A 12468-nucleotide genomic window follows, 5' to 3' on the forward strand; every position below is an offset into this window, starting at 1 on the left:
CTAATTTAAAACTATAAAAATAATATTATTATTTATTATTTTAAAAAGCTACATTTACATTTTTATACCCAGATTTGAGCTGGCACACTGGACGTCTCTGAGAAGTCAGAAATTATTTAAATTAAATTAAATTAAATTAAATTAATCAAGCATAACAATCAACAGCTAAACCACAGAAAAAAATAAAATTTACAATTTTTTTCAGCTTTTTGTGTATAAAAATTAATGAAAATTGATGGAAAACAACAATAATTATATTTTAGCATTAAAATATGATGGATTAACCATTACAAAAACATTAAAAATAGGTTTTGGTAATCACCAATGCTGTTAATTTAAGACAGCTGTGGCATATGCCTTAGACTGTGTGGAGATCTAATAAATGTGTTAAGCACGGTATTTTTCTTTTTGTTTTAACTGCTCTGTTTGTTGTTGTTTTTTACTATATTAAGCACTAATTGGATTGTACATCGGCCTTTCTCTACCCTCGATTTTTCAACTGATTTTTATGTGAAGGATCTGTGTTGAATTTACCCAGAAATTCAATGAAAAGAAATTGAATAGTTTTTGCTTTCTCCATCTTAGCCCCTCTATTATGAAATTAAGACTGTTGATCACTAATGTCAGTAAACTACCAGTTCCTGACACAATAACGTCAAAAAAAGGCAACAAATAACAAAAACTGGCTCTAGATACGATTGTACTATATGTATAGTTCTTTTGAACTCCCCGGAATGAAGTGGAGTTCTTAATTGAGACGATCTAGTTAGAAGTTATCGGGTAACACCAAGTCGAGCTTAGTTAACAAGCTGCATCCATAGACTTCTGGCCTCATAATCATCTCTAACTTAAAAACTGTAGTAACAAAGCAGAAGATGCTGGTGTGTCTGCAGCAGGCAGTTGTTCTGCTTACAGATACTAATGCATTCTAGTTATATATTTGTTCTTCTGTCTTTTTGCCTTTTGCTGTTTGATCGTTTCTCTCTCTCCGTTAATCTCAGCACGCTATCTCTACGGTTCCTTTAGAAAATATAAGCATTCCTTTGCAGTGTGTGTCAAAGGGTCAGTGTGCACACACCGTACCTCACTCTGATTCTCATGCTGATAACCAGCGTGTGCGCTTCTGTGTGTGTGCATGATAGATAGTAATCCATCACCATAATGGAGCTTTAATGGCTGCAGTAAAAATCATCTTCGTCAAACTCTCTCTCTATTACACAAACACACAACTTACGTGTACCTCTGTCTACCTTGTCTACCTCTCTGTTTCCCACAATCCTCTCTGCCACTCCATAAATCAGACCTCAAGCTTACAGCGTTTGCTTTAGCCTCACGCTGTGCACTCACACACACACCTGGCATGTCAAAACCCAAACCACTGGATCACACACCAATTCACCAACACCTACACTTATAAACACACATACATGCATGTGCATACACACACTCACACACAAACACGCACGCAGTTACAAGAGTCATGAATCTGGCAAATTTTTCCCACTTTCATTATTTCGTCTGCATTTCTCTCTGACCACACACTGTGATTGCATGAGACACGATCCATGGGAGCTTACAACCAAAACATCCAAGCTAGTACCTCATACCTGGAAACTGTTTATATTTAATTTCTTTGGGTCATTAACGACTTTTGGATTATGTGTAGCAAGAGAGGAAGTCTATTGCTTGGCAACAAAGAGACTTTTTCTTCCCCTACCGAGTATTAAATTTTGATCATTTTCTAAAGAAAGCTGTGTTTTGTTTTTCTAGTTCTGGCCATCATTCATCATATCAGTCATGATATCAGTTATGAGAATATTTTTCTCCCTGGGTTAATTGTAACAATTTAAGAATGTTGCAACTCATCTTTTTAATGGAGACCATTATACTTGCAGGCATGAAAAAAGGGGGGAAGCAAGAGGGGAATCAAGGTCATCACATTGGTTTTTGTTTTCATTACTGAAAAAGGGGATCATATTAGAGATTTCCTTACAGTCGGTCACGAAATAATTTCAGTCAGGGCCACTTTGGTCTAAAAGATGATTGTTATTCCATGTGCAGCAATTTACATTTGGCAGTACAGTTGTTTTGTTCTATGCAGAGAAAAGCGGTTAGACCTTTGGTACTGAACAGAGCAGACATCACAAAAATCTGAACATGATTGAGACACAATGAAAAGAAGAAACATGCAGACGTAGGTTGCAAAGCAGCTTGCGGAGGAAGCAGCAACTCTAGACAGGCTAAAGTGACTTAAATAACCTATCCTATATGACTTTTGCCAATAGGCACCGTGGGTTATCAATGACATCAACCCTATTAGCTAGTGTACGAGGGACCTTAATTATAAATCTGTTAATATAATTAAACTTAGTAGCTATATCCTCAATCATCCATCTCACGATAGTGCTTGACTCAAAGGCAACTGGATTTCTTTTAGGTTCTTTAAGATGACCTCTTAAAGAACCTCTTTAAGATGACCTCTTAAAGAACCTCTTTAAGACCTCTTGAAAGCCTTCTATAGTTTTAAAAGCTGGCGAGGAGTCCCAGGTATTTAACCTCTAGTGGGACATGTCAGGACATCTTTGTGAATCATTGCCCACCCTATAGCCATGTAAGTTGTTAAAGTCAAATGGCTGAGGGTGGACTGGCAGTTGGAGGCTCTCTTGGTGTTGTAGGCCATCACCTCTCTCCAGTCATCTGTTTTCTCTGCTTCACGGCACAGCATGCACAACACTGCACAACTTGCAGTGAGGTTTGCCAGGACCTATAATAAGAGGACCAAACAATCACTCCACAGGTCTTATGGTATATCATAGGAGAAACTGCTCTTACATTGTAGATCACAGGTGTCGAACTCCAGGCGTCGAGGGTCGATGTCCTCCAGGTTTTAGATGTGTCCTTGATCCAACACCGCTGACTTAAATGGCTAAATTACCTCCTCAACATATCTTGAAGTTCTCCAGAGGCCTGGTAATGAACTACTCATGTGATTCAGGTGTGTTGACTCAGGGTGAGATCTAAAACCTGCAGGACACCGGCCCTCAAGGCCTGGAGTTTGACACCCCTGTTGTAGATGTTCACATCTTGGACAGGGAAGACAGATATTTTGACAGAGCTGTGCCTAACCGGATCAACCAATGTTGCGCAGAAGAGGTAGCCTCGTAGAGGTAGGTTGATCCGGTTAGGCACAGCTCTGTCAAAATATCTGTCTTCCCTGTCCAAGATGTGAACATCTTCAACAGGGGTGTCAAACTCCAGGCCTTGAGGGCCGGTGTCCTGCAGGTTTTAGATCTCACCAAAAAATGTATGCCCTTGTAAAAATTGTGCATACAATTTCAGATAGAGTGTAAGAAGACGCTGGTTATTGTAATTAGTCACAAACCCAAAAATTAAGGAACAGCCGATTTTCTAAACTTAGGGGGAACAAATGTTGCAGCATTGTAATGTTTTCTGTTAAATCACCAGTCCAATAATGACAGACTAAATTTTAAAAACAAGCTCCAGACTGCACACATCAAAATTTTCCTAAAGCTGGTTTTAAATAAAAGCTGCCAATGACCACAGAGTCGACTGTTCTGCATGATGTGATATGTTCTTATGGACACAAGAGGCATTGAATTTATAAAACTAAATGTGCAAATTATTACAGCGGTTCTGGTGTTCGTTAAGTAAGATGATGGAGGTGGTAGCCAACATGCTTTTTTTATTTCCTCAAGACATTACTGATCAATTTTATGCCTAAAAACACATGAGGATTGTGCTATAACGTAATCTCATAATAGCATGGCTCTTGTTTTTTTTTTTAATCGTCATCCTGTTTTTAAGTTGTGTTTAACACATTAATTTCAGATTTTTAGGCACTTTTTGAAGTCTTTTTCCTCCGGTGTAGGTCAAGGTTGCCTGAGTCAGAAAGCAGATGCAGCAGACAGATACTAAACTATTTATCTCTTCTCAGTTGTCTTACACTCTTATCTTTACTGCTGTGTTTTTCTAGGTGATTGCAACTAAAATGCAAGGCCGTTAAGCTAAATCACCTGCAAACACCACCAGTGTAGAAAAGTGTAGCGGGGCTTTCTGATTCTTCCAACACGAGTGTGCAAGGACATTGGCCAGAGTAAGAATGAGGACAGCAAATCAGTGGAAATGATAAAAAAAATCAAGGTGCAGATAATGAGGGCAGATAGAACAGAAAGAGAGATAAGTGATAAAAGTTGGACTATGTGCTCAAAAATCATCACTCTGTTTGACAGCTCATCACTTCCACGCAACCGTGATTCATCAGAGGCCTAAACGAACGTGTCAAAATTATTCCATAGACCTCCAAAGTTGTTGTTTTGCAAAGCATCTGTTTTCTGCTTACATCACCTGGAAAGACTGAATAAGTCATTAATTTTTTTGTTGTTGTTTTTGCTGTGGGGGGTTGTTCCCTGCTGTCTGAAACTAATGGGGCTTTCCGAATATGCCAATTTGAGCCAAACTTGCTCAGTCTCTCCAGTTCTGTCCCATTCTCTTCTTGCATATTACTTTGATTATCTTCTCCTATTATATTAATTCTTTGCCTGTCAGCATTTCTTTTTGGCTCTACAAAATCGTATGTTTTAGTTTAGGTAGCTTGGTTTCCTCTCAGCTTCTGGTTTCCGACTTGGAGTTTTGCATGTTCTCCTTGTGTCTGTGTGGTTTTTTTTCCATTCACTGCAGTTAAGTGAAAGTAGATAAGATGCAGTGATAGTAGGGAACAGGTAGAAGACAGCCTGGACAAATGAGGAATGAAATTCAGTAGAAGCGAGAGAAGAATACATGTGTGTGAATGAAAGAGAGGCAGGTGCAACAGTAAAGATGCAAGGAGTAGAGGTAGTGAAGGCAGGTGAGTGTAAATATATGAAGTCAGCCATACAAAGCAACAGACAGTGCACAAAAGAGCTAAAGAAGAGAGTGCAGACAGAGTGGAGTGGGTGGAGACAAGTGTCAGGGGTGATTTGTGACAGATGGATAGCAGCAGGACTGAAAGGCAAGGTTTACAAGATGGTGGTGAGACCTGCTGTGATGTATGGTTTGAAGCAAAAAGCCAGGAGGCAGAGCTGGTGGCAGAGTTGAAGATACTAGGTTTTTTTATTGAGTGACAAAGAGGGACAGGATGAGAAATAAGCATATCAAAGGGACAACTCAGGTTGAGAGGCAAGGCTGAGATGGTTTGGACAACAGCAGAGGTGGGATAGTGGCTATATCGTATAAAGGATGTTAAAGCTGGGGTTGCCAGGCAAGAGGAAAACTACAGAGAGGGTTCGTGATTATAGCAAAGAAGCACATGCAGAGGAGGGTTGGTGTGACAAACAAGGATACTGGGGAAAGGATGTGATGATGACAGATTATCTTCTGTGGTGACCCCTAAAAACAGAAGCAAAGAAATAAGATGATGAGCTATAGTTTCATTGCTGGCATGAATGGTTTTCTGTTTCTGTGACTGAGAAGTAACCACTAATATCATAGGCTCCACCAGGGAAAATGGATGGATCTACAGCTAATAAGATTCAATACAAACTTGGATTCATATTAAAAGAGGGTTGTTTTTTTTTTTAACATCCTCGATGACATTTCAGCAGTTTACATTTTAACTTCCTGAAAGTTGGGGACTTGCATGCTAAACAAAAGGAGTTTCAAAACTGTGGTAAAGCGTTCAGCTCGTTGTCTTTCTGGTCCAAGTATTTAAACAAAATTCCCTGATGCACATCTTGCATTTTCCAAAATGCAACTTGATAGTGTCTTTGATTAGCACTTTCATTGTGCCTTTATACACAACTGTGGCCTATTTCCAATAATTAATATAACAGCATGATATATGGATAATGACTTCCTTTTCCAAGTAATTTATTAGATAGATTATCATTAATCATTAATAGTGTTATTACTTGCATCAGTTTTACACATAAAGAATAAAGCCACTGTGATATAAAATACCACTGAGATTTTCTGGATAACAGATGAGAGCAGAGGGAAGAGGTTAAGACTTAACAAGGGAATATTAGCCAATATTTGACCCAGGCCTCACACACACATATACTCACACACAGACAAACATAAATGTGGGCTTGTGTTACATGGCCGTTTCAGCGGCTCTCGTATTGATACAGATGTATTGGTCATTAAGTCAGTTAGGTTTGACGTCTCAGCCCAACTGCAGCCAAAGATAATAATATCAGCGCTCTCTCAGAGAAATTTTCCACTCTGTCCGAACAGAAAGAACTACAATTTGGTGTTTAAGATTGAAGTCTGATGCGTGTGTGTGTGTGTTTGTTTGTGTGTCCTAAACCCTGCTCAGTGATCATCCATTGGACTGTTTTTTGCTTCTCATCAGTCAAAATACTAACAGAATAGTTGGTGTTCTTCTTAGACATAACCACCTGCTAGTTAGCTTAGCAAGATATAGGTGTAAACAGCTACCCTGATTCTTGTTCAGTTTAATAGTTTATTAGCATATCACATTTGTGTTATCTCTGGAAATGTCAAATCATTATAACCAACCAAGAAGTCAGATGTTATTGATTGTTTAGAAATAATACATCTAATGGAAAATAAATTTGTTGCTCTCATTTAAAGCTAGCTGTTTGTTTTTGGTAAAAAGTAGATATAGCAAGCATAAAAACTTCACCCAGTGCTTTGTAATTCCCATTTTTATTCTTTTTTGTTTGTTTGTTTGTTTGGGGGGGGGGGGGGGGGGGGCATTTTGACTGTCTGGGAGCTAATTTATTTATTTATTTACACGAGAAGGTGAAATGCTAAGCTAGCATTTTATGCTAGCAAGTTCTGTTTATAGGTTGTATAGTTGTGCACTTTAAGATGTTTTTTAGTGCTGAATTAGAAATAAAATATCACAATTTGACTCAAAAGCTCAACAGACTGTTAGGACAACTATCTACAGAGCCAGCTGTATTATTGGTCAGATAACAAGATACTAACTTCACACCTTTTCAGTTCAGTGAATAACATTAGCTGAGGTGAAGCTCAGCTAACAGATGCTAACAGATTGTCATGGACAAACCTTTAGCTATGTTCACATGACGTCAGTGTGTTTTGGACACAACTTCTAGTGGATATTTGTGGAACTGCAGTTTTTGGCACTTAGCCTTGTTTTGATTTTTCAATCCAGGAAGTGGCACCCTGTTAGTTTTTACTCTGAGCTAAACGAACTGGCTGCATATTTATCCTACAGACCTGAACACCATCAGAGAGAAAGTTAATATGAACGTTTTTTCATGAAAGTATTTCTTTTTTTGGCTTTTAAAAAAAAGTCTAAATTTTCTCCTCTCTCTTTCCTGCCTTTTTTTCCTCAGTTGGAGGCGGAGTTAGCACTGTGCGAGAGGGAGGGGGCGGAGCTCCAGGAGTACGCCAATCAAGTCCTGCAGCAGATCGCCGACCGATGCCCTGACATTTTAGAGCAAGTTGTCAACGCCTTGGAGGACAGCTGCTGACACACTAATGCACACACTGGCAGAAAATGATTTTTTTTTTTAAAAAAGCTTACATTCAAACATTTAGTCGTATTTAAAGTCAGAAGGCAAACATTTAACACAGCTTGGCCCCATAATTCCCCGATGCACAAATAAAATTAGTGCTGCACATGAATAGGAATACGTTCCCAGCCTTCAAAGAAAAGGGGAACTAAGACAAAAAATCAAATTATTACTGAAAACTGGGCTTTAGTTGCTTTAATTTTCTGTTTAGAGCACTATATCAGCATGCAAGTCAGCTAGAAATAATTGATAATCTACATTTATTTACATTACTACCCCAACACAGAAAGAGCCCTTACTGCACTGGCCATACGCGACACCTTATAGTGAGCTTCCCATGTCCTGGGATTCAACGGGAGGATTTGTATTCGTGACTTGGGGCAAAAAGTATTTTCAAACCTTAACAAAAAGTTGAACATAAGCTGAGCTTGCCAGGTTCTTACACGCTGTTGCCACATTATTGTATTAGTTCAGATTCAAAAATATGTTTATTTCAACTGCCTTTGGCTCTTTACATCATTTGCTGCTATCTTTGTAATTTTTAGGTTCCTTTTTTTTCCACTTTCTTTGTTTTTGTCTGATGAAATGTCCTAACATGCAGTTTCTTTCAGCAGTATTCTCTAGATAGTTGTGTAAATTGTAAAGGGAGCGGTTTAATTAACACATACACAACTTTCGTCAGGGGTAACATGACACTTTAATCTATTGTTTCCCATTATTGATGAAAGGTACAAACTACAGTAAATAACTCGCAAAACTCCCTTTATGAAGACACACTGGCATGGATGGTCTGACTTTCTGTTTCACCACAGAAAATCACACGTCTCCTTCATTTATGGCGCCCATGCCAAAATTAGGTTCAGATAAGAAAACCCCTTTTATGACAATCCCTTTAGCGTTAACATGAGGTGTCAAGTCTGAACTTTACTCATTTACCTTTAGTCAAACGTCTTTTTTTCTTTGTTTTGGGAGGGGAGAAAATATAAAGTAAATGTTATATATATTTTTTTGCTTTTGGTAATATATATTAAACACTAATCTTGTTTAACTGAAAGTGTCGTCATCTGTTGGTTGGTATGCTAGCATATGGTAATGCGTCAAAGTCTTTTCTTTTTTTTCCTTGGACACTGTTATTGGGAACGTGTATTGCACCTACAGAAGGCTTTGTGTCCACCGGGAATGTTTTCTCAGACTCAGTTTCTTGTTCTTGTTGTCTACAGTGGAAATGACACTGCATGTCTCCCACAGCGCTGACAGCCTTAGCATGATTTAAACTTTTACGGCAGTGAGCACTAGAGGTTCAAATTGTTTCAGCTTGAAGCAAAATTTCCTTCTTTTCCCCCCCCATCCCTTATACTGTATTGAGTGATGAGGCCATGACGGGAACTGTTTAGCGCTGCTTCCTGGTAAGAAACACCTGGTGGACACAAAATCTAAAGACACAGATTCACATTACGCTCTCAAATCTGACTGGGGACGCTCATGAGAAAAAAGGAAAAAACAGCTTTTGTTTGTTGGCACCTGAGCAGCGTTTTAAAAAGCTTAAAGTCACAGGGGTGCAAACAAGAAGCTTCATTTCAAAGATACCTGAAATCTCACGCTGCTTTGGGTTGAAGGTTCCTCAGATGTCTTTTTTTTTGTGGTTGTGTTTTAAGAGGGGACCCCAGCAGATCTGAGTGTGTTGTAAGTTCAGTATTTGTTGTCTGTTTTATACTGATAATGTTTGTCACTGGGGGTGATGATGACTGGGACTCACTTTAAATTTCTTGTGGATTAAAAATCAGATTGAGAGAGAATGTAATAAAATATGGATTTATCTTTATTTCTCATGTCATGCCTGTTATTTTCTCTGGTTTGTTCGCTGTCAGATTCTCTGGGATATGTGACAAGTGAAACGAAGAAAACGCTGCTTGATTGTGCCCCCTGATCAATTTTAATCAAATGTAAAAAGTATCCTGTGTTCTAGGGCTGTTCGATATAACGATATATATCGGATGACGATATAAAAACGTCTATCGTTTCATTTTACGCTATCGTTTGTTTCGTGGTGTCGCAAAATAAACCGTTTACGGCAATATTTTTCATCGTTTTGGTGGTCACTGTAGTGGCTATATTAATTTCTTAAAGTTCTCTCTTTCTCTTATATTTAATATAACCACACTACAGACAGACAAGCGCATGTTTTTATGCGTTGTGGTTAGCAACAACGACGGTAACAGCATCGGGTGTCCGCATGTTTATGTTCCACATAAACCTTTCACAATAAAGTTCAAGATCCTGTTGAGACTTTTCAAAATAAACTGGATCACGTGAAAGAGCAGATTATTTACGGACGAGAAGTAAAAAAGAGCCGCCAGGTGCTAAAAAATAAACCTTAGACTCAAACGTTAGAACAGGCTTTTCCCCGCAGCACGCCGTGTAATAAATACTCACAACTTATGTCTAAAAATGTATAGTTTCATGCATCGGTTAAAACACTCGACTCCAGCTACATGACGCGCAGCTGGAAACACTTCCCGCAAGTCGAGCTGCCTGAGATTCACAGAATTTACAGAAAATGTTACATTTTTGTGATTTATATCGTTATCAGGACGATAGAATTCTTATATTGGGATATGAGATTTTGGTCATATCACACAGCCCTACTGTGTTCCACTACTATAAAAAACTCATAAAAGCTAACTTTCTTTCACAGCAGCTAGCGAGCATACTTAGGTAGATCTGTCCTTTTTTTCTGACTTCAGCTTTCCATTCCCTTTGCCTCCTTCATTCTGCCGTGTTTTTCATGTGTACACTGAACTATTTCTCTTATCTTGTGAAATAAACTACAGGCCATTTACCATTTTAAACTAAATTTTGATTTGATTTGTTTGAACTACATTTTCATACTAGAAGAGAATGGTTAGTCTGCTAATAGGAAGGCAACAGTAACTCAAATAACCACTTCTTAAAACCAAGGTATGCAGAGGAGCTTCTCTGACCACACAACACATTGAACGTTGAAGCAGATGGGCTACAGCAGCAGAAGACCACACTGGGTGTCAGAACAGGAAATTGAGGCTATAAATTTATACAGACTCACCAAAAGTTGGACAGTAGAAGATTAAAAATAACATTGACTCGCTTGATGAGTCTCCATTTCTGCTGCAACGTTTGGAAGGTGGGGGTCCGAATTTGGAATTCTGCCTTGTATCAACGGCTCAGGCTCGTGTTGATGGTGTATTAATCTGTAACTTTTGGCCTCTAAATAGCAACTGAGTACAGTATAAATGTCAAAGCTTACCTGAGTATTACTGCTGACCATGTCCGTCCCTTCGTGACCACGTTACATCCATCTTCTGATGGTTAATGCTACATATCACAAAGCTCAAATCATCAACTGGTTTCTTGAACTTGACAGTTCGTTGTACTCAAATGACCTCCACAGTCACCAGATTACCAAGAATATTTCCAGCACCTTGTTGAATCTGCGCCATAAAGAAACAAAGCAGTTCTGAATTAGGACTGTGCGATATGACCAAAATCTCATATCACGATATAGGACATTTCTCATCCCGATAATGATATATATCACAAAATAGTGCTTTTTCTGTAAATTCTGTGAATCTTGGGAAACTCTACTTGTGTGAGGTGTTTTCAGCTGGGCGTCATGTACCTAGACTCCGATGCATGAAACTATATAACTCTTTCCATACTCTTTCACGTGATTCTTGCGTAGGTGGTAGAAGAGGTTTGTCATGTTTGAGTCTGTGGTGGGGACCGGTTTGCAGCATAATTTGCATAGTACAGTTTTCTGGTTTGTGTCACACTTTTTATAACCAAACCAAGTCCATGCTACAAAGGTAGCCCCTCGTTTAGGAATAAGGCCCTTGATTTGTTTTGACTGGTCCTTCTGTTTGCAGCTACCTGATTCTTCCTCATCTTCACTGGCTATGCTGGTATTCTCTGTGCCCTGATGCAAAAATATTGCTGTAAACAGTGTATTTTGCAACACCACAAAACAAACCATAGCGTATAATTTGAAACGATGTTTTCATTTTGTCATCGGATATATTTCGTCATATCGCACAGCCCTATTCTGAATGTAAAGGGAGATCCAACCTAGTACTACTAAGGTATACCTAATAAAGTGTCCGGTAAGTGTATATGAGTAATTGTAGCTAATTTTCTGAAAATGACACAGTAGTTAAATTTAAACTAACACAAAAAGATGACTCAGATGTTTAAAGGAGTTGTTAGACTCATTCGGCTGGAAAATTTGGTTTAACAGACCTGCCCAGCTCGCCTGACCTTGAACCTCGACCCTCACCTGACATTTGCCCTCACTTGTGAAGAATTTCTATTTAGGGATCAAAGCGCCATCCTGTTATTATGGCCATTCTGGTTTTCACACAACACTCAGAGAACCAACTCCTGGCAGTCTGTAAATGTAGCATACATGCTGGTGCTTAGCTTCACATAAGGCAACGCTTTGTACGTGTGTTAGTGTGTGTCGAGGATCTGCTCTGCTTTCTCTATCTACTGTCCCAATAAAAGCCAGTGAAGGGAGACAGGAGGGATGGACAGAGCGAGAAAGAGGAGGAGAAAGAGATACGCCTTAGTGACTCCCTGATTTATGTGATGGAGAAAAAGAGGAAGGGGGAGGGAGGTAGAAATGAGTGGAAACATGGCCCATTGAACACTTCATCCCATCTCTTCTACAGCTCTAACTTTGCACAATGTACTTCTACCTGCCCTGTGCACAAAAGTGCATGTCTAAACATCAGAAATATGCACTAAAGAAGGATATATTTTTATATTAAAGTTGTCTAAATGTTCACTTTTCAAATATAGATATTAAGATTATTTTCAAAAGGCTTGCATGTGATATTCCTCACTTGAGGAAAAAGAAAAGCTGCAATCATTATGATTCCACATCATTTTACTTTTAAGGAACAATTACAGCTACATTCACCTGCAA

The 12468-nt window shown here is 38.8% G+C and overlaps 1 protein-coding gene across 4 annotated transcripts in view; it reads left to right on the forward strand.

Moving 5' to 3' along the window:
- The window catches only part of LOC146615258 (ELKS/Rab6-interacting/CAST family member 1-like), a 162174-nt gene extending 152875 nt beyond the window's left edge, over window positions 1–9299 (forward strand). For all 4 annotated transcript variants that reach the window (XM_085376029.1, XM_085376026.1, XM_085376027.1 and 1 more), the window contains one exon: window positions 7329–9299. In XM_085376029.1, coding sequence (XP_085232155.1) covers window positions 7329–7466 — 138 coding nt within the window. In that variant the 3' untranslated portion in view covers window positions 7467–9299. The remainder of the gene's footprint in view (window positions 1–7328) is intronic.
- The last annotated feature ends 3169 nt before the right edge of the window (window positions 9300–12468 follow it).

Source organism: Diplotaxodon limnothrissa, linkage group LG17 (assembly GCF_057381915.1).
Source record: "Diplotaxodon limnothrissa isolate DT_005_m linkage group LG17, D_limnothrissa_male_GT1.1, whole genome shotgun sequence".
NCBI classification, from domain to species: domain Eukaryota; kingdom Metazoa; phylum Chordata; class Actinopteri; order Cichliformes; family Cichlidae; genus Diplotaxodon; species Diplotaxodon limnothrissa.